General features: G+C 38.4%; 3 protein-coding genes across 3 annotated transcripts in view; all 3 read right to left on the bottom strand.

The window, feature by feature from the left end:
- The window catches only part of LOC128470688 (sulfotransferase 2B1-like), a 32,283-nt gene extending 20,389 nt beyond the window's left edge, over positions 1-11,894 (bottom strand). The window contains exon 1 of the mRNA XM_053452593.1: positions 11,478-11,894. The gene's annotated coding sequence lies outside the window, so the exon portion shown is untranslated. The remainder of the gene's footprint in view (positions 1-11,477) is intronic.
- LOC128470685 (sulfotransferase 2B1-like) overlaps positions 1-23,364 on the bottom strand; it is a 122,357-nt gene that overhangs the window by 37,292 nt on the left and 61,701 nt on the right. The window lies entirely within an intron of this gene.
- On the bottom strand, positions 14,462-22,905 carry LOC128470687 (sulfotransferase 2B1-like). The gene is made up of 7 exons (XM_053452592.1): positions 22,771-22,905; positions 20,770-20,908; positions 20,449-20,657; positions 18,526-18,652; positions 17,418-17,512; positions 16,269-16,449; positions 14,462-14,848 (listed from the first exon to the last, which is right to left on the bottom strand). The coding sequence occupies exons 2-7, from the start codon at positions 20,903-20,905 to the stop codon at positions 14,733-14,735; spliced, it is 864 nt and encodes a 287-aa protein (XP_053308567.1). The 5' UTR covers positions 20,906-20,908; positions 22,771-22,905; the 3' UTR covers positions 14,462-14,732.

Raw genomic sequence — 23,364 nt, 5'->3', positions numbered from 1 at the left:
CAAACAATTCTGTACCCCTTTTTTGTAATTAGTATTACTGGTAATCAACAATGAAAACTGTGTAGTGAAAGACTGTAGAAGTAACCTGTGAAGCTGGAGTTATGGGTGCATACATTGCACCAATACTTCCTTTTTTGTACAAAATTTAGTTTAATGTTATACCTGCATATTATACCGGGGTGCATAATATACCAGAGAGTTTATGGTACTAAGAAAAATTAATACTTTTCATTTATTTTGAGTAACTTACTTCTCTTGCTTGTATTCAACTAATCAAGTCTAGTGACATGTGAGTAAATTAATAAGGTTTGCGATATTAGCTTTATATTTACCTGTCTACTACATGATGCTTATTTGGATGACAATCTATTTCTTATGGTACATTTGAAACACTGTATACCTTAAGGAGCCAGAACATTCAATAGCTTCAAAATCTATTGATTTAATAATACATTATAATATATCATTATATATATATATATATATATATATATATATATATCCATAGAAAAAATAAGAGCACTTGCAGGACTTCATATTAAAGTGCAAACATATTTATTAGTTTAGGTCATATCGGTCATAGACGTTTCGGTCTCCTACACTGAGCCTTCATCAGGACATACCATACAAAAAAATGTTAACATAAAATGCCAATTTATAAAAAAAAAAACACCATCCCAGAAGTGGATAAACACACCCACAATTAAATAAATAGGTACACCTATGTGGATAGGCACACCTATATGCAGGGAACATTAAAAACACATAGGAGCCCATAAGAGTTAGCATTTTGCAAAAAATAATCTCAAAAAAACATAATCGGAAGACAATGACCTCTGTCAAGGCTCACATAAGAGGAAAAAAATATAAATGTTCAATTATTATGCTAACATGGGTTCTAGAAATGATTTAAATGAATTGGACTCATTCAGTCCAAAAGGTTGTTTTGGTATTGAGGGTCTTAATCCAGTACGTTTCACGCTGTAGTAATAATCTTGCCCTGTCATCACCTCTGCGAAGGGGGAAACATGGTCAATTGCAATAAAGTGGAGGGTGTTCAGGGTGGAAACTTTGAAAATGAAGCAACGTATTGCGATCTGTTGGCTTTCTAAATAGTGAACAGTGTAAGCGACCCCCACTTAAAGACAGAGTAAGGTAAAGGAAGCTCACAGCACAGGTGAATGAAGCACATTCAAATATGAAATAGCATCAATAATGCCAGATCATGACAATATGGTCAATATATCTGGCGTACAAACAGAGATTGTTTTCAAATGGTTCAAGGATGTGTCTTTTTTCATAGTCATACGTAAAGCAGTTGGCATATGCTGGCGCCATAGCTGCGCCCATAGACGTTCCGCTCAATTGTTCAAAGAATTTGTTCTCAGATCGAAAATAGTTGAGTTTTAGGCACATCGCCAGCATTTCCAGTATAAATTCCACAAGCTTGTGACGTCGCACGTAATTAGCCAAATATTATCTTGGGGTAAATCCACAGAATTAATCTTATCGATCAGGTGACCGCTGTCCCTTAAATATGTACTTAGGGATTGTACTGAAGATTGAAGATGATGATCAACCCATTTGCCAATTGGTTCTAATATACCTCCACAAGCAGATACAATTGGTCTTGCTGGAGGGTTTTTTAGGCCTTACTCCTCTGACATCCCTTTTGGCCTGACACATTTTCTGTGACCTGGTTTTCTGGTGCCCCCTGGACTGGAGGGTGTCCTAAAAAACTTTGTGTTGCATTAACACTGGTATTATTATATAAGGAGGCATCCGTCTCAGATCCAGAGTCAGCCGAGCTGGCATCAATGGTATGTTGATAGGGCTTCTTAATTTTATTAAGGGAAGACAGACCTGACCTTAAGAGAAAGGATGAGGGGTCATAGATCCGCCATACAAACGGAATTTAGGGACCTTAAGACCGATAAACCGGTCGCAAAACATTTTCTGGAGCTTGGACATCAGTTGTGTATGCTCCGCTTTATTGCAATTGACCATGTTTAAAGGGGGGCTTCACAGAGGTGGTGACTACAGCGTGAAACGTACTTAAAGTCCCTCAGTACTAATCAACCTTTTGGACTGAATGAGTCCAATTGATTTAAATTATTTCTAGAAGCCCGCTAGTTGTATAGGTCCTCCATGTTATAGCTTTCCTCTAGTATTCGGTTACACATCCTTTTCTTTATAGTATTGGGACCCATGAAAGCATAACAATTGAAAATTGATACTTTTTTCCTCTTATGTGAGCCTTGACAGAGGTCATTGTCTTCCGATTAACTAATTTAAAAGTATATATTTTTTTTTTGAGATTATTTTTTGCAAAAAAGCTAACGTTTAAGGCAGGGGCGTAACTAGAAACCTCAAGGCCCCGGTGCGAGAATCTGTTAATGCCCCCCCCGAAACCAATCTATCCCTTTCTCACGATCTACCCTCTCCCTCCCTAGCCCCCGTTCTCACGATCTACCCTCTCCCTCCCTACCCCCCCTTCTCACGATCTACCCTCTCCCCCCTTCTCATGATCTACCCTCTCCCTCCCTACCCCCTTCTCACGATCTACCCACTCCCTCCCTGCCCCCTTCTCACGATCTACCCTCTCCCTCCCTACCCCCCTTCTCACGATCTACCCACTCCCTCCCTACCCCCCCTTCTCACGATCTACCGCCTCCCTCCCTACCCCCCTTCTCGCGATCTACCCACTCCCTCCCCACCCCCCTTCTCACAATCTACCCACTCCCTCCCTACCCCCCCTTCTCACGATCTACCCACTTCCTCCCTACCCCCCCTGACGATCTACCCACTCCCTCCCTACCCCCCCTTCTCACGATCTACCCACTCCCTCCCTACCCCCCTTCTCACGATCTACCCACTCCCTCCCCTTGGGCCCCCCTGACTGGCAGAACTCCAGGGCCCGGTCGCAGTCGCGACCCCTGCAACCCTGGTAGTTCCGCCACTGGTTTAAGGGCTCCTTCTATGTCTTAATATCTATTTACATAGGTGTCCCTATTCGCTTAATTGTGGATGTTTAAAAATAGATGTGTCTTGCGATTATTACTTGCATTATTATTATTTGCAAGCAAGTAAACCTTTATAGGTTCCTTCTGTGTTAATTATTCTTTTTACATAAGTGTACTTATCCACACAGGATAAAAAATAGATTTTTTTTGCAGGAAAATGATTCCTTCATATACAGTAGGTGTGCCTATCAACATAGGTGGACCTACTCATTTAGCTGTGGGTGTATTTATCCACTCTGAAGGCCAGAAGTAGCAAAAAATTTGTGGGGCTAGCAGTAGCAGTGGTCTAGGCTAGTGGGCTAATAGTTGTGTGGATACTTAGAACAATTAAGATAAAGTAGGTATTATGTTTGCAAATCTCATTAAATTATCTAGCGTTGCTGTTAAATCAAATACATTAGAGATTATTCACTAAAGGTAAATTTGGTAGGGGTGATTGCCACAGAGTTGTGTTTACGCTCCCTGGCCTTACTACACATTACGAAGAGCCAACTCCAGTGAGCCTTAATTTTGTCTTTTGGATTCTGTGTATACATTTTGTATGGCAGTAGTTTGAATAGCAAAGGTGCTAGCACTACTAGCCGAGGCATTTATATCAGAAAACGGAACAGAACTACAATACATCCAACTTCCAGAGATATGTTGCAAACTGCTTATAATAGTTACTAAACCTCAGATATATACATACCTGGGGATGCTGCAAGTTTGCCCTCGATTCTCCAGGTGAATAAAAATGTTTGCCTTGCTCTAGCTAAAACTATGCTTGAAGTGTTACAATCCTGTAATTTATTAGCTTGAGAACTGGCTTGAACTATCCTTGTTCGATTTGTGAGCTGGCATTGCCCAGGATTACACAAATCAGCATAGACTATGACCTGTCATCTACTTCTTATCACAGTTACTACAGGTTTAATGATTTAATTAATACTATAGATCTCAATTAACATGAAGCTACTAAGTGTATTTGGGAAAGTACCGTATTTGCTCGATTATAAGACGAGGTTTTTTCCAGAGCAAATGCTCTGAAAAATACCCCTCATCTTATAATCGAGGTCGTCTTCTAATCAGACCTCATTCTGCTGGGGCCAGGCTGCTTACCGGGCTTTGGTCGCGAGCAGCATCTATGCTATTAGCAGCAGGAGAACGGAAAGCTAGCACAGTCCTCACATAACTCTGCCTCCCCCCTCCTTCCTCTGGGGGCGGGGCCAGAGAAGTTGCTCGCACAGCCGGGCCCCTGCAGAAGTCTTCGAGTGAGAGATCTGCAGTTCAGGTAAGGGGGTGGGGGAGGGTTTTTGTGATTAATGTGTGAAGTATGTGTGATTAATGGAATGAATGAGTATTTAAATGTTTGTGAATGAGTGTGTGTGTGATAGCATGGATGTGTAAGGGGGGTGGTGGTGGTAGCATGGCATAGGGAGGCTGTAATCACACTACTATCATCCCCATGTTCCAGCATGTACTGGCTGCCTTGGCTTGATAGGAGTGTGATTGCTGTTCGCAGAGATATATATATATATATATATATATATATATATATACCTCCAGAAATGCATTTTAACCCCCTATATGCCTCTCAGCCCCATGATATGCCTTTTAACCCCCTATATGCCAGAGTGGCATATCATGGGGCAGAGGGGCATATAGGGGCTTAAAAGGCATATCATGGGGCACATTGGCATATAGGAGGGTATAAGACATTTCTGGAGGCAGAGTGGCATATAGAGGGTTAAAAGGCACATCATGGGGCAGAGTGGCAAATAGGGGGGTATAAGGCATTTCTGGGGGCAGAGTGGCAAGCCTGGGGGCAGATGTGCATAACTGGGGGGGGCAGGTTGGCAAATAAAAGGAAATAAAAAATATATTTTTCTCAATCATAGCTCTTATTAAATATGAAAATTAGTTTACATGAATTAATATTTACTAGTAAAACTTTTTTCCTATAGGGTTGTCTTATATTCAGGCTTTTTGTTTTTTTCCTGAATTAATATTTTGATTTTGGGGGGGTCGTCTTATAATCGAGCAAATACGGTAATATATAAAGAAGACTTCTTCTAAAGTAATCCAAGCAGTAAGATGATTTGGATTTATAAATATCTCTTAAACACTACATGAAAAATATAATTCACCTATGTCAACATTATTCAATGTCAGTCAGCAGCTGCAAAGGGCCAGTTAGATTTTGTTTTGTATAAAAGGGTTATCTGTCCATGGTAAGACCCCGACTTGAATATGCAGTGAAAGTCTGGGCACCTGTTCTTAAAAAGGACATTATGGAGCTTGAAAAATTGCCAAAACAGGCTACAAAATCATGTGAAAGGCTAAATTCAGACTTGAAGAAAGGGAGTTTCTGCTAAATGGGCTCTTTACAGTAAGAACGATATAGATGTGGAATTCACTACCCACAGATTTTAGCAAAAATGAATATAAAGGATATAATTGGTTATAAAGACAGGATTGGTTACAGCTTGTTGATCCAATTTAAAAACAAATTGCAATGTTGTAGACACAATGGAATTTTTTCAAGTTTTTTTAAATGGAAATGTCTTCAATGTGGGAGTTTGTGGGGATAAACAGCAAGGTTAAACTTAAATTGCTATGTCACATCCACATACAGCATAGCAATGGAGATAGGGCTAGTAAACAAGCATTAAGTGCAAAAAAATCAGCCGTGGGAAGGTTTGTGTAAGACCTTTGAAAAACAGATAATTTGCCTACTAATTTCATGCCTTAAATCTTCAAAAAAGGAAAACAATAGGGAATGAGCAAAATCAACAGAACCTCAAAATCTATTTAAAATATATGTCCACATTAACTGGCAGCTAGAAAAGTACAGGTAGCCCCACTGCATAAACAAAACCTCAAAGAATAACCAGATGAATAATATCTGTAAAAAAAAAGAAACAAAAAGCCCCAAACAGGCAACTAGTGCAATATATCCAAATGTTCCTTGTTATTACAATACATAAGCGTAAGTATACCACTCAGTTGTATAGCTCCTATAAATTAGGTGCAAGGTTTTATAGGCCAAAGGGAGGCACCGCCACCAAAGATAAATCTTCAATTCTTGTAGGGATTGATTAACCGTAAAAACATCTGCCTCCAGTCTCTCATAAAAATACTTTAATCCCCTGCACATTAGATATTGACGTCACAAAGTTGAGTGCAGTGGCTGAGAAAATCCAAAAAGGGAGTGTCATTTTATATAGCAATCTTACAGACTACGAATGAGTCCAATCTTGATGACTCAAATCCACCTTAACATCAAGAAAGTAGTTAGGGCATAATTTACATTATTGCCTTAAACTCAAAATTTATATTCAACCCAAGGGGGGGGGGTCAAGGTTGTCAAATGATAGCCTTCTGGATTTACCCTCTCACCCTAACCCCAAGAGCTTGGGATCACTTCAATTACTATATATATAATTTTATTGCCTGCACCAACTGGACAATTCTTATACTGTTGGGGAAAGGTACGTTTCTCACATTCTTTATCAATCAGGCCAAAATGCTCTAAAATTCTAATCTTAAAAGGGCTCTTGGTCTGCACCATATATTGTACTGCAGGGCCACATTCAATATGATAAATGAAAAAAGGAGTGTAGCAATTAAGAAACATCTCTGTCTTGTAAGTTTTCCCTATGATAAAATCAAAAACTCTCTTAAATCTCACAGGCTTTACAATATCTATATTTGTAGAAGCCCTTTGCTTTTTCTCGCAGCCAATTTGAGCCATCTGTTTCTCAATAGGTCTATTATTAGTTGGGGCTAGTTGGGTCTTCAAATTCACAGTAGGCTTATTCAGCACTATTTTTCCTAAAATCTCATCCCTGCTATTAGACTTGTGCATTTGGATTCCTAAAAACTTGCTGTTTTTTAACGAAAATTACCTGATTCGTGAATTTGTAACTCCGGTAATGAGTGATCCCTAGTGGAATCGCCGAAAATGAATTTTGTCCATTCGTTGACACATGTAGCCGCCATTACAGTAAACGATAAATTACTTGATCCCCTGCTGATTTTGTATGTTTGCCCAATAACAAAGACATGATCAGTCTATAATACAAAGAACATAAGAACAAAAAAATCCAGGAAAAAGCATTTCAAATAAGTTATAAATTGATTTGCATTTTTACTCAGTGAAATAAGTATTTGACCCCTTTGCAAAACATGACTTAGTACTTGGTGGCAAAACCCTTGCTGGCAATCACAGAGGTCAGATGTTTCTTGTAGTTGGCCACCAGGTTTGCACACATCTCAGGAGGGATTTTGGCTCCCTCCACAGATTTTCTATCGGATTAAGGTCTGGAGACTGGCTAGGCCACTCCAGGACCTTAATGTGCGTCTTTTTAAACCACTCCTTTGTTGCTTTGGTTATTGTCATGCTGGAATACCCATCCAAGACCCATTTCAGTGCCCTGGCTGAGGGAAGGAGGTTCTCACCCAAGATTTGACAGTACATGGCCCCTTTGATGCAGTGAAGTTGTCCTGTCCCCTTAGCAGAAAAACGCCCCCAAAGCATAATGTTTCCACCTCCATGTTTCACGGTGGGGATGGCATTCCTCCTCCAAACACGGCGAGTTGATGTCAAATAGCTCAATTTTGGTCTCATCTGACCACAACACTTTCACCCAGTTCTCCTCTGAATCATTTAGATGTTCGTTGGCAAACTTTAGACGAGCCTGTACACGTGCTTTCTTGAGCAGGGGGACCTTGCGGGTGCAGCAAGATTTCAGTCCTTCCATGGCATAGTGTGTTACCTTTTCTTGGTGACTATGGTCCCAGCTGCATTGAGATCATTGACAAGGTCCTCCAGTGTAGTTCTAAACTGATTCCTTACCGTTCTCATGATCATTGAAACTCCACGAGGTGAGATCTTGCATGGAGCCGCAGACCGAGGGAGATTGACAGTTGTTTTATGTTTCCTCCATTTGCGAATAATCGCACCAACAGTTGTCACCTTCTCACCAAGATGCTTTGCGATGGTCTTGTAGCCCATTCCAGCCTTGTGTAGGTCTACAATCTTGTCCCTGACATCCTTGGACAGCTCTTTGGTCTTTGCCATGGTGGAGAGTTTGGTATCTGATTGGTTCTGTGGACAGGTGTCTCTTATACAGGTAACGAGCTGAGATAAGGAGCACTCCCTTTAAGAATCAGCAGGGGATCAAATTATTTTTTCCTTCACTGTACAAGTTGTTTTGGGGCCATTACATGTTGTTTTGGTGCCATTAGAAGCTGTTTTTGTGCTCCTTGATGAGGTAAAGTGGGAGAGATTGTGTGTACATATCAATAACTGATAGGTAGAAGTAGCCAAAAAACAAGAGGTGGCCTCATTGATGGTTATGCCTGTGATTGATGGGTCCAACAACCTCTGAGAGTTTCCCCCCATATAATTTAGATATACCATTTACAGAGACTCCATCAGACATATTTATTTTAGGGCAAAATCTCTAGTTTTTGGTCAAACACAAAATTAGGAATTTGACTGTGCGTGCAGACAATGGGGTTTAGTGGATTAAGACGATTGCCCATTTAAGATACTAGCAAAACCTGTAATTTATGGACAACAAAAAATATTTTGTATTATCTTTCTATCTTATCATATATTAATCTCTATCTTCATTGATAAATATTGGTGAAAAAACTAGGCATTCTGCTAGGCTTGCGCACAGTGACTGTTTGTAATAAATATAAGTCAACTATTAATCTCCATGGACAACAGCTGGCTCCCAACACAATGGGATTCCTCTTGAGTAAACCAGTTTCAAGGAATTACACTAGTGGCGAAACCCAAATGTCCAGGAACTCACAATACATCAAAGAGCTATCTCTCTACCAGGTGGGAACAATAAACAGGAGATACAATCTACAATCTCCTACAACAAAAGGACTGCAGGAGATAGTATCTGGGCTGGAGACAAGCATGTGTTTGTCCTACAACAAAAGGCCAGAGACCCACCCTGAATTTGCCCTGAGAACCATCAACTTCACTGTGGGGGCAACCTAACTTCTTGGACAAGAGCGGTCTCTACAGGCAGCTGGTGCAGGTACAAGATTGTGCCTTCCTAAGGATGAGTGGACACAAACTAAGAAGATGATTGGCTGGGACTGTTTGGGCATGGTGGCTATAAAGGTGTGAGCAACAAAGACAGAGAGAGAGAACCAGAAAGAAGGAAAAGGAGAGAACCAGAAAGAAAGAAGGAAGGATAACATCAAGGTGACAGGGACACCCCATCCTTACATGCACACATAGTCATTAGCATAGTGTAGTTAGAGTCATAGAGCCTTGTATTTCAGACGCTTCTCTATATACTCATATATATGTATTTGTTATGTTAATAAACCCATTGTTTTAAGCCACTGGTGTAAGTGGAGTTTCATACGACGAGGAATCTGTAGTAGTTAAAGGAAAGCCAGACGGGTGAAGGTTATATATCCCGGGATTCAAAGGGGCTTTTCTACACTGTTAAAAGCAGTTTTTTACAAATATATATTTCTATCATATCATATATTATTCTTCATTGATAGATAAATATTGGTGACAAAACCAGGCATTATAATATATATATATATATATATATATATATATATATATATTTGGGGAAATTCAGTCTTGCTCCATGGGCTGTATGTGCCTATCACCTGCCAATGCCTGCCTGCCCAGATGCAGTGCCCCACTGCTGCTGCTCCAATCACCTTCCTTACTCCATAGGATTAATTCTTAGTTTTTCTAATATGGGGTGTGCCAAACTGTTACAATTTTTGGAGAAATTGAATCACGTAGCATGCTGCTGGATGTGTGTATTCATTGGTGCAGTGCTGCTATTAGTGGGGAATTTCAGGCCAAAATCGTCCCTTCTGGGACGACAGCCATGCCGACCAATTTGATACAGTGTGCGGCGTATGGTCTGAGCACTGACAGTCTGACCTCCCACCTCTTCAACCTCTGCAGCAATGCTGGCAGCACTCATACATCTATTTCCCAAAGACAACCTCTGGATATGATGCTGAGCATGTGCACTCAGCTTCTTTGGTCAACCATGGCGAAGCCTGTTCTGAGTGGAACCTGTCCTGCGAAACCGCTGTATAGTCTTGCCCACCATGCTGCAGCTCAGTTTCAGGGTCCTGGCAATCTTCTTGTGGTCTAGGCCATCTTTATGTAGAGCAACAATTTTTTTTCTTCAGATCCTCAGAGAGTTCTTTGCCATGAGTTGCCATGTTGAACTTCCAGTGACCAGTATGAGAGAGTCTGAGAGCGATAACACCACATTTAACACACCTGCTCCCCATTCACACCTGAGACCTTGTAACATTAACGAGTCACATGACACCGGGGAGGGGAAATGGCTAACTGCGCCCAATTTGGACATATCCACTTAGGGGTGTATTCACTTTTGTTGCCAAGGTTTAGACATTAATGGCTGTGTGTTGAGTTATTTTGATGGGAAAACCAAATGTACACTGTTATACAGGCTGTACACTCACTACTGTACATTGTAGCAGAGTGTCATTTCTTCAGTGTTGTCACATGAAAAGATATAATAAAATATTTACAAAACTGTGAGGGGTGTACTCACTTTTGTGAGATACTGTGTATATATATATATATATATATATATATATATATATATATATATATATATATATATATATATACACACACACAAATGAGCTGAATCAGTGGGGCTGCATTGCATTTTAACTAAAATGAGACTCTCAATTAATAATCAATAAATACACAAAACAAAACCAATCATTTAGCTAACAAAGGCAATGTGTAACCTGCAGGAAGGGAGAGTCAGAATAGGTATCCAAAAAAATCTGTGTGTTCTAAAAAGCAAAGGAAAAATCAGGGAAATCATGCTGCTCTGCTACCTCATAAACAGCAGTACTAACTAGTTGAAAGGAAGATACAAAAAACATTAAAAAAATGTCTAAACAAACTGTACCCCTCCCAAAAAGTACATTGCTGTACTCAAGATAAACCCTTTTTCAGCTGCATTTATCCTACAAAGGAAATCCCAAATTAAAGCACAAAAGGGTACTTTTGAAAGTGCCTAGGTTTTCTGCATTACAGAAATCTATGTATTTGCAGGGCAATTTTCAGTTTTAGGGCAGTAGTCCAGTATACATTTGAAAATTATAGAAACTCTTAGTTCGAAAACAGTGTTCCACATGTTATGTTTGTCTAAAATATAGCAATTACCATTTTTCATCATTTCTCACATCTTGGATATATTCGGGGTTGTTTTTTTTCTTGAAATTGAGCTAGATATTTACCGTTATTACCATTAAAATGTGTTATTTTTTTCCACGCTTAATTATAGCAAAAGTGCTGAAAATTCATCCTCCAAGAAATAAGATATACTATTCATCCGTTTAAAAAAATGAAATGAAAGCTGTATTGATAAAACAAACATTTAGCACTGAAATTATAAACTGATTAAAAAGACTCACCTTGAAGTAAAGTTCTTCAGACAAGTTTATTGTGAGTTTCTGTTGCTAGTTAATAATTATGTATTGGTTTGTGCCGAGTTTTCTTTTCCTTAGCAATAGTTATCAGTTGGTGAATACGTATCTATCCCTTATTGGTACGTTCACAAAAAGTGCAAAGAGCATACAGTTCTGTAAAGAGAATTTGTAAGAAAAGATTACCTCCCTCACACGAATCTCTTACACAAAGCAAACATAAGCTCCCTGGCCCTTTGCCAGGAATGCAGTGAATATTCAAGGGAGTATTTAGATGGCTTAAAAAGGCTCTGTAATCCTATCGAAAATATAAAAATGTTTTATTATTCAAAAAATATGGATTGAATAACAGCATGACAGAGTAGGGGTTTAGAAATAATGTAGGATGGCTGAGAGAGAGGCAGAAAAGGGAAAATTTAAACAAAAGGGAAAGGGAAAACCTTTGCGTATGAAAACAGAGGTACAGTGGCAGGATTGAGAATAAAAGAAAATGAGCGTAATTATAACATTTTTACAGATGAAAAGCAAAAAAAAAAGTTTCTGGTGGTGTTTTTGTCCCAAAGTTAGTTTCTTGAAAGAATGGTCAGGAGTGTAGGAAGGGTATAGAAAGTAGTGGCACATCTAGGACTTTCTCTCATGTATCCTCCACAGGAAGGAGTTGTGAACTGCAGTCCACTCATCTGTAGGTAAAGGAGGTATACCTAAAGGATAACAGGTTCTGAAGGTCTGGAGTGACTTGCACCATAATAGACCAAGTGCTTCTTCTCGTGCAGTAAATTATTGTAAAATGGTGGCAAACCTTAAAGTACAACCTGCCTTACAGTTGTGTGAAAAAGAAAGTACACCCTCTTTGAATTCTATGGTTTTTACATATCAGGACATAATAACAATCATCTGTTCCTTAGAAAGTCTAAACATTAGGTAAATACAAACTCAGAAGGACAACAATATATGACAAAATGGAGAAGCCTTGTCTGAAAAACTAAGTATATAGGAAGATGCTAAGTAGCAGACAGGTGCTGCTAATCCAATGCCCTTGATTAATTGATCATGAGCAAGTGTGCCCATCTCTATAAAATAAAAAAAATGAGGTTTGCAGTTGGCACTCACAAATTGCAATAAATCAACATGAAAAAACTACAAAAAAACTTTGTAGTTAGTCATGGTGCGTGGACTCCTTAAAACATCCATATAAAGCATGACAGAAGAAAACACATGGTCTCCCTCAGCAAGGCTGACGCTGATGTATGAAGCCATCCATTGCCTACTATAATGGGCGCATGGAAAGCTGCCTCAGGCGATGAGTCGTCAGGAAAGTGAAGGCCAACAGCTGTGGTCTTCAACCTTTTTTGAATTGTTGTATAGAGGCATAAATTGTTGAAAATTAAAACACAAATAAAAAAATAACTGAAATAAGATCCTGATGCAATAAGTGTAACGTACTAAAATTAACTGCCTGCACATCTTTTGAAATCCCAAAAAGTAAATGTTCCAAAAATCACAGCTTTTTAAAAACATTTATAAAGAGAAAATATCAGCGGGCTGACGTCAGTGGGCAGTCCTGGCTGCGTCCCGCAAGGGAAGGCTCCGGGGAGCCAGAGCCCAGAAGTTCCCAGGTATGCTTAGTAATGCAAGATTTTTATATCTAGAAGACGTTCAACCCAATTTTCGCATGTTACTGCTTAGCAAAACAAAAAAGGTTTCATCAGTGTTGTAGTGTAGCCCTGGCACTAGAACTCCTCCAGTTGCCATGGTGATGAACTATGCACCACAGAGTTCTAGATATAGCAGACTGACTGTCCTTCATCAGCCAGTATTATGAACATCTGTGTAAGCCAATCACTTGGGATTTTTGGAAAGGAAAGGGCGGGTCAAGGCATCCATCTTAGAGATTGAGGACCTGACGAAAAGGAGCCAGGAGTGATGTTCTGTACAGATACCTGGAGAATCTAAGCCATTCTTACTGCATATCTGTGCCCCAGAGATTAAACATCTGAAGCGCACTGGGGCAGAAAAAGCTAAGTTTAGTCAAGCATGAATTAGCGGTTGTTGGAGTTGAATCCAGCCTCAACACTTGGTAAAAAAAAGTACCTACTCTCTTCAAAAGAACAGACCCTGGGACGTGTGAGTTGTTACCAGCTTCTTCCATAAAGTTTTGGTGTCATCCTAACCTGTTATACCAAGATAATACCATCTACTACATTGAAGGGCCCCACCTAAGTGCATCACCGTTTCCCTGGGGAATCTGGGGCTGGGTTACTGCAAATTGGACACAAGCTACACTTTTGTGAAAAAAAGGTTTCTACTGTGCCTTGTTTTTCTTCTTTTGTTATTGTAAAGTTACTTTCTTAGTGGGTAATATATCTGAAAGCTTTAGATATCCCAGGTAAGTGGAGGCACTGCGTCATTAGATCCCCAATCTCTCAACAATTTGCAGAAGCTCAGGATTACCTGCTATCACTAATATGGAGGTAACCAAGCTGGAGACTAACCCTGCACCCAGGTTAGTCCAAAAAAGTTACATAAGTAATATACAATTCCTTGATTTTACTTCATAAGAAAGACATCAGCTGAAAGTTCAATAGAACATGCATAATTATAGTAAAGGCATTCTATACATTTTGCAGCCTTTTGCAGTAATGAATTGAATCTTTATTGTTTTTAACTTTTGGTGAAAATTCCTTTCCTTGGGTCTCAATAGATGACCTGTTGATCTTTAATCTCCTATTAATGAAGTGTCACTATCTTTTTTATTTCCTGAACTTTCATTTAAGCTACACTGATTTTAGTTTGCTTCTTTTATATTTGTTCAATCGTGCCTACTTACTGTATTTCATACCTCCCAAGAGTATTAATTTAAGGCACTGCCCCAGGTAGCTGCCTCACTGTCCCACTTTTGTGATCAATGGGGAGTACGGGCTGTTAGGAAGATGCTCTGATCTTTTCTGACTGGCCCAAGAAGGTGAAAAATCAATGTTCCAGTACATTTTTGTTTGCTTTTTTGAAAAACTGTTTTGTTACCATTCATAAATTTATATGAACATATCTCACATAATAAAATCTGTTGGCTTTTTTTAATTTACATTTATTGCAATTGACAATTACTTTTTTTCTTATTTATTTATAGCTTTACAGCAAATTCCATAGCAATAGTGCAATAACATAACAGTGGCAATGTACAGTTTGACCATAAGATTAGCACAGTTGATACATAATTGAAAAGTATCTAAGTATCAGAGAACATCATTTTTCTTCCCAAACAAAACTGAAGTCGAAATCTTTTAGTTTTTCTTGATAAATGTTATCAAAATATTCACTTTGGGCTACAGTGAAATGATTCTTCCAGTCTCCAGAGACTCCTGCAAACAGAGAAACAAGTAAAATAATCAGTGAAGTAAGCATGAACTAGACAGTTAAAGAACAATAGTGGCAACAAAATTCACAAAATTGCCTTTTCTAAACTTACGTAGTAACGCAAAGTTTATAGAAATTAGTAAATTAAATATTTGCAAATTCAGAGCCCTTTGATCTTGTTAATGTTCTCATGATTTAGATGGGTTTTTTTTAATACATTACTGCCTAGTTCATTAGAGCAGGATTTATTTTGGAAGCATAAAGAGCCATTAAGTCTGCTTATAAGGTTAAGTTATTGAATGTAGCTGTTTAAAAGTCACCGAGGTTTATGCATTACAAGATAGTTGGTGATTTCAGCTTGCAAGGTCATGCAAGGGGTGGCAAAACTGGGCTCTGCTTCCCTTATATGTTAATACTGTTACATTTTAATCACTCCATACTAGAGCCCTGCGCGGGACTGCTTTTTGAATCCCGCTCCCGCCCGCTCCCACTGTTTTGAATCCTGCTCCCGCAACGTCTCTTCTCTTGCTCCGCCCAGGAACACGGCGGAGTCACAGGAAGTGACATCACATCACGTGACTCCGCCTTGTTCATGGGCGGAGCAAGATAGGAGACACTGTAATGGAGCAGTGAGAAGGCACCCTTGCAGGACTGCGCGGGATTACCGGGACCCGCAGGTACAGTGCCTGACCGCCCGCTCCCGCCCGCAGCCCCAGAAGCCCCGCCTCCCAATGCAGTCCTCTACTCCATACCCCTGGAACCAACTAAGAGTGAGTTTGGAGGGCTCTATACCCCCCAAATTAATTTTTATTACCCTAATTTTTTTACCTTTATGTCACAACACATGTGATGGGGAAAGACAGTGGTACCCTTATTTGTTTCTTTTTATGTATTTGTTTTTAATTTGAAAAAATCAAGCTGCTTGTGTTGATTTCAGTTTATGCCACTTAGCAAATACCAGTTGTTAATGTGGAATATCTGACTTGGATGCACGCACATTTTAGTGCGTAGACCATCCCATGATGTAAACTTAAGTATATAAATATATAAATTAAATGTATTATTATAAGATTACCCTCCGAATTGTATCAAGCTGGCATCAAATTCATGTTCATTAAAATGTATTGCTTTGCTATTCATATAATAATAATAATAATATAATTATTTGTTTCCTGGTGAATCACCATATAAAAAAAACATTTTTTTTAGGAGCTCTAGGTACAAAAGCATTGCAGGATTTCCCACAAGACCAAAGGAAATTCTTTAATTTCTGCATAGTGTTGTAATAGCTGGCATACTGATCTTCCCCATCTAAACCGAAACATGAAAGGAAATCTAACAAAGCCTTGAAGCTCAGGTACAGATCACTACCCACTTTTCCAAAGTGTTTCAGTACTGCTATAAATTTTATAGTATGATAAATACCCTTGCGCAAGAAGGAACCTTTAGAATGGTCAAGTACATCTTTAGGTATCATAGACCAGTTGGACATCTTGTTTTCCTTCATGGATTTGAAGGTAGAATGTTCCACAACTAAGTCGATAGCTTCATCGTCTAATTCCTTTCCTAGAAACTCACAGATTCTCACCACACTACCTCTGAGGTCCTGAAAATGAAGCAAATCCTTGAGAGTCTACTTATATAGAATGAAAAGGAGAGGGAGAATACAAAGACAATATACAATATACTGTAATATATATATATATATATATAAACATTTTTTGGGAAATAGAGCCAGGCAAGAAAATTGCCTATATTCAAAAATAGGCAGAACATGGCCATCTTCTTCTGGCATATCAGTTTCTACAGATATAGCATAAGCTTTGTGGAGTCATAAGATGCCCATGGTGTTTCAGAAAAAGTCATGTATTGTGAGCTGAAATCCACATCAGCACTTGTCTTTGCTTCTACGGGAGCTACAGAGGCAGATCAGAGGTGTTGACGTCTGTGGCCACCAGCTGGATACACCTGGGAGCAGACTATGTGAGCATAAAAACTTATAATATGGCTCATATCTAGCTTTCAGCCCCACTTACATTGTTTGGAGTGCCAGGGCCACTAGGCTTCCATATTCCTGCCCTGGTTACAATGTATCTGTTTTATTGTATCCCATTTGCTGACAGTGAGGAGGGTGTCTGGTATGTGCAATCCCAGGTCTGCATTAACATAATCATTGCAACTGTCACTACAAGACCATGCTATGGTAATGTTGCAGAGGTGCTGGCCTCCCCCTGGCCTAGTCAGTCTAGGCCACTTTCAGGACCTCATAAGTCTCTTCCTCAGATGGAATCTGAAGACGAGAACACTGAAGTTTTGAAAGCTTATCGGACTGATGAGAGGTATGACAAATTACAAATCAATTTTCTTTTTGTCCAACACCCATTTTCCTAATTAACCTGTAAGTGTGAACAGTATATAGTCACCCAAAACAGATTTGACCCTCATCAGAATTACAAATCGTGCTACAAATAAGTAAAAGGTATTGGCTTAGTAAGAAATATACGCAAGATGGGTTATCCTTGGCCCTAAACAAGGTAAATTGCGATCAATAATTGTCATTTTCACTACTTTTACCTGAAGTAGTTCTTCATATGTAATAAAGAAGAAGCGATTATCATCCTTCATTTGCAGCCATCCTTTGACATGATCAAACCAAGAGCCATATAAAGCTATTGAGAGAGTAAAAACAAAGTGAAGTATAAACTGTAGTGTATGACTTAATCATCACAATGGTATAATATCAAATATGTTAATAAAACCTGTAAGTAAGTAAGTGGTATCTACTCTCCCTCCTGGTCTATCATTTTAGTTTATTCTGAATTAAACCCAAGCAGTTTAAGATTTTAACATTTTTAAAAATTAAAATGTCCTTTGTTTAACCTGGTTCTCATTAATCTTCAACCTACCAATAGCATGTTTACTGTCTTTTAGTTACTGAATATTTTCCCATTCATTTCTGTGACATTAAAAAGTATAACCAGGTAGAGTAGAACCAGTGGTGGGGTAACAAACAGCAATTTTGTTACAAACAATAACAACAATATATTAAAATATACTGATGCAAAGCAGAAATAATCACTTAGTTAAAGAAAAATCTGTAATGTGTCCATTCAGTGACATAAAGTACACAGTGATTGAGGTTTACTGATTAAGTTGAGTGGTTAGTTGTGGTTAGTTGAGTTAAGGGTTAACTCAAATTGGTCCACATTCCCTTGTATGCGAACTTTACATTTTGTGAGTTTGAAAAAATAATAAATAAAATACAAGGAAAGAAAGACAAACAAGAGTTCAGAGAACCCCCTATTATCTATGGAGGGGTCAATGAACCCCTTCTCTTTCCTTACCCTGTGCGCAGTGGGGCAGGGGGTTAATTTAATAAACCTGGGGGGGTATATTACCCAAATATATGTCCCCTCACCCCCACTACCTGCTCAGAGGCATAAGGGTTTAAAATGTTTTGGTAGCTGGAAATTAATTTCTGACTCACACTTGTAACTCACGGGCAAATCACAGGATAATAGATCTTTGCTTGCTATTTTTTTACATAAATAATTCTATTTCTATGCACTTAATATAGGCAATGATTTACCAGTTTGGTTACTTGGAATGTTTACAGTGAATAAATGTTCCTCGATATATTTTAACCTTGTATAAATTGTAGAGAACAATACCGATAACTGACCATTTCCTTGCAAGAAGTCTTCTAAGTACTTCTGGAAGCTTTCTGGATCTTCATAGTAATTGACTATCTTGGTATAATGGTAATTAGACACAAATACATCCTTGGGGTTCCTCATTGTGTAGATGATCTGAAATATTATACCATCATAGAGTTAGAGCAATAAGGTGTATATACCGTTTTACTCAATAAAGCATTGAGACATATTTTCTTGTTTTGTAGATGGAGATAATGCATGTATATGGTTATATAGGGAATACTGTTTGCCCAAGCTTAAAATGTTTTACTACCAGTGGATTAGTGTTAAATCAGAAAAGGGTAAGGTCTGAGGAAAGCCGCAAATTATCAATAGTAAGAGAAAATCATCGAGTGATTTCAAATATCTCTCAAATGTTTTCTCACTACTATGATATAATATATTGGAACTAAATTATATATAAAAAAAAATCTGTGGTCAAAATATATTGCATCTGTATTTCTCTAATATCAACACCCAGTGAATTTTGGCCAATAGTATGTGTTGAAGATGAGCGAATATAAGTTGTCCTATAAAACATAAAGGTTTTGCGTGATACCAAGGGTATTTATTATCTGCCCCAACTTTAAAATGCAACTTTGTATGTATGTGGACACAAAAAATCTTAGTGTTCATCAAAATCGAGGGCAGTCTTCCTGCATCCCTATAAAAATTGTACATACAGTAGTTGGGGTATAAATTCCAAAGTGGAGTGACTTAAGTGACCACCAGGGCTTAATACTACTTAATAAGTACTTTTGTCCCAGAATGTTCATTTCCCCACCGTTATATAAAATATAAAATAACAAAAATCTGAAGCTCCAGGAGCTAAAGTCACAAGGGCTGGTTATACTGAAGAACAGTTTGAATGCCTGAATAGATAGCCCTTCTTCCCGACTGCCATGTGATCAGCTGCTCTTGGGGAAAAAAATAACATACCTGAAAACAGTAATGAAAATGAAAATTAAAAAATATAAAAAAATTATACAGAACCCAACGTGATCACCATGATATCATAAAAGGTACTATATGGTTACAAATCAGATTCCTCTATAGAGACCACTCTATAAAGGCCCCTTTATCCAGTGAAAAAAGAAGTGAGGAAAGGAAGATCATTTAAACAGCCAAACACATTGTGCCCCTTTTACTAGATATCTCAAACAATCATTAAAATGCTGTATTATGTAAGGGAAGATTATGTAGGGTATTACTGTGCTTATTTGATGTTGATGAGCACATACATTGCTGTTTTTAAGTTATGGCACCTAAAATGTATAATGTTACTCTATATTTAATATATTATTTATACTATATAGATAAATATATATATATATATACACACACACACACTTACTGTGGCCATTTGGCACCAGAATACTGGGGTCAGTGTGTGGATATGTATACTATAGAGCTGACAACAGGACAGACTCTGCCACACAAACACCCAAACACACACACCAGGACATGCTCTGCCACACCGACACCCAAACACACACACCAGGACATGCTCTGCCACCCACATCCGGACAGGCTAAGCTGCCCCAGCTTCCCCTCGAGTCTACAGGCCAGAGGCTTTAACTTTAGGAGGGCGTCGGAGGTGGTCATGGGGCCGAATCTGCCACGTTGAATCACACAGCTCTGACGTTCAACCAGTCCCCAGTCTGACTGGCCCACCGGGAAGTCTCTTGGTTTCCCGGTGGCCCAGTCCGACCCTGACTGGGTCTATTTTCGGGTAGGGGCCTGGAGCTACATTAATCCACAAGCATGTTTGCTGCCAAAAGGGCACTTTTTACTGCGGGGGGGAGAGGGGCAGAATTTTTCCATCCCTCCCGTGGGCACTGGATTAGAAGAAGTAGCTTCTCTCAAATATCTATATTTAAGTTACTGCTGTGTTTGTTCACAATACTTACTTTTGCTTTTGATTTGAAGAAGGACTTTGCAAACATATGAAAAGGTAGATGTGAGGAGATTATCCTAGGACTTGTTAAGGCATCAATTTGTTCTTTACCGCTTACTGTTTCATACCATGGTGATCTCATATAAATTGGCACTTGGTTACTCAAAGATATGTCTCCTTTGTTCCGGATCAAATTCAAAATCTCTATCATCCAGTTAGTACCTGTAGGAAAGGTTAAACCTTATTTGTTAAAGTATTAAGTTGCAGATCTAAAGGGTTAGCTAGAATCAGAGTTTGGCAGGTATATGTATGCATTTGTTAGTAAATTCTTTACCTGATTTTGGATAAGTTACATTGAAAACATCATCATCAAATACTGTGAACTTGTTTTCTGCATAGTCGAGAGATTCTTCAGAGTGTACATTTTTTGCAAATTGTACTCCTCTATATGTGAATTGATCGGATGCCATTATCTAGCGAACAAATAAAAAAAATATTATAAACAGTTAGAATCTTCTATGTTTAATACAATATGTTATGTTATCTTATACCCCTCCTAAAATTGGATACTGGGGTGTTTTTGCACATAATCAACCTCTGAGTCTACAGAGTCTAAAGAAACAATACTTATATTTTTCGTTTCTGTGTTCTGTCTTTTTTTCTCAATTTCCCAATTGGAAGGAAAATCACAAACAAGTATTGTTTCTTTATTATATATTTTTTATACATATTGTTTGTACCACATTATATTATACATAATCACTTTATATTTTGCCCTCTAAAATTGGCATAAATATATTTGCGCAACACCATCGAATTTTTATCCAGTAAAGAAGCTCTACGTCTTATTTGTATGAGTTCCCCCATCTAACGTTGGATTGCCACATGGAATGACATAGCAACATCTATACACACTGCTGCACCCCAAGCAGAATCCAGTTCTTTGGAGAAGCTATGGGATAGTGTTTAACTTCCCCAACTGTTTCCTTTGTCTGTGTATGGCATTCAGCAAAGGCAACTGCCTGGGGAGACTGAATTGGGAGGGCGCAGGTTAGCGGTGAATTATTGTGGCAGCCTTTGGGAAGTATTACTTCACATAAAAGTCACAATAATAGTTAGAAAAATCAATATGGTAAAGCAGAAAATGTTTCTAAATTACTGTAAACTGTTAAAACATATAGAAATATATTGTGTATAATGCAATTTTAATGGTGAAAAAATGGGTAAGGGGCACCAAAGAGTATTCTTGCCATTTGGTTTAAGACCAGTCCTACTTCTCGGTCAAAGAATCTAATCAAGTGCATGAGACCTCTGAGGTCAAGATTGGTTCAATGGGAGATTGTTCTATAATTATATGCCAAAGAATTAAAAACTCCAATTTATACCGACAGGGTTTTGAATTTTGGCTATATATCTTTAAAACACAGTAAAATCATGCCATACTGACAGTATAAATGTGTATGAGATTTATTGTTTTATATAGCGCCATCAAATTCCGTAGCGCTGTACAATGGGTAGACAGGACATAACAAGTAGTATGTAACATAACAAATTGACTTACAGAGACAACAGGTGAGGAGGGCCCTGCTCAACCAAGCTTACAATCTATATTCTGTGCAAAGGTATCAATGCAATGGGAGATTTGTTCATTACTCTTACTTAATGGAAAGGTAGCACATGCAATAGGACTGACATTTATAGCTCAATTATTTCTCCATACTGAAAATTCAAGTTGTCAGTCGAGTTAAAGGTTAACTGAACTAACCAGTCTGGAGTGAGTTTGCATGCCTTTGCTTGCTAACACTAGCAAAACAACTCTTATGTACAGTGCACAAGATGTTTGCAAGTACTTGAGAGTATCAGGTGAGGACATGAGACTTGAAAAAAAACTATATATATATATATATATTTATATAGAGAGAGAGAGAGAGACTGCATTATAGTTTATAAAAATATGATTCTGTTGTTTAGAGCTGAAACTTGCTAAGCATTGTAATGTTTAACCCACATGCATACAGATAAAGACCCTTAAAAGAGAGAGAGGGGGAGGGAGATATAGAGCGATAGATATTGCATTATAGTTTTAGGGGTCATGACATTCATTTTTTTTATATAATTTTTTAAAATATTACACTATGTACTGCATTGCAACTGCTAAAAAATAAGCACTTATAATAGTCTAATTACTTCCAAATATAACCAATACTGATGTAATTTAGGTATACAATTCATACAATTCATGCTCCTAAAAAATAAAATAATGCATTCAGCGCTGAAAATGAAAATCCAGTTGCCATGGAAATTAAAAAATAAAGAATAATAAAGAAAGGCTCACCTTGAAATGGATGTGTAAGAATATCACTCTCACTGTAAGCTGTGATACTAGGCAGATCTAAGCTTCTTGGCTGTATGTCAGGAATGCAGTGAGTATTCTATTCGGATATTTGGAATTGAATTGCATACAGTACTTATTACGCAAGAGGACACATTAAATAACATACAACAATGTAGTTAGAGACCAGTCAAAGTTAGAAATATTAAAAGACGCCTCAGAGATTCAGGACAAAAAAAAATAAATTAAAAGGCATAAGAATGTGTGAAGTATGGACTGAAAGGTACAAGGGACAAATGTAAAGTTACAGTAGAGAAAATATAAGAAAGTAAGAATAATCAAAATAAGAAAAATGCCACAGGAGAAAATCAAAATAGTATCCGACAGTGCCTTGACTGACAAGCCCTAAAGATACCTATGAGATAAAATAGACAGGTGTGTAAGAAGTGGATAGGAAGGAGCGTCTTCTCTGGCATTTATTCTTCTGCGCCCTCCCCAAGGCTCATAAAGTAAGTTGACCTTTTCAGGAAGGTACTGTGAGCTGTAGTTCACTCACCTGCCCCAGATCCCAGAGGCTGAGCTAGAACGTGTACTTAC

This window comes from Spea bombifrons, chromosome 12 (genome assembly GCF_027358695.1).
Source record: "Spea bombifrons isolate aSpeBom1 chromosome 12, aSpeBom1.2.pri, whole genome shotgun sequence".
Lineage (NCBI taxonomy): Eukaryota > Metazoa > Chordata > Amphibia > Anura > Pelobatidae > Spea > Spea bombifrons.
This window is presented reverse-complemented; position numbering and strand designations above follow the sequence as displayed.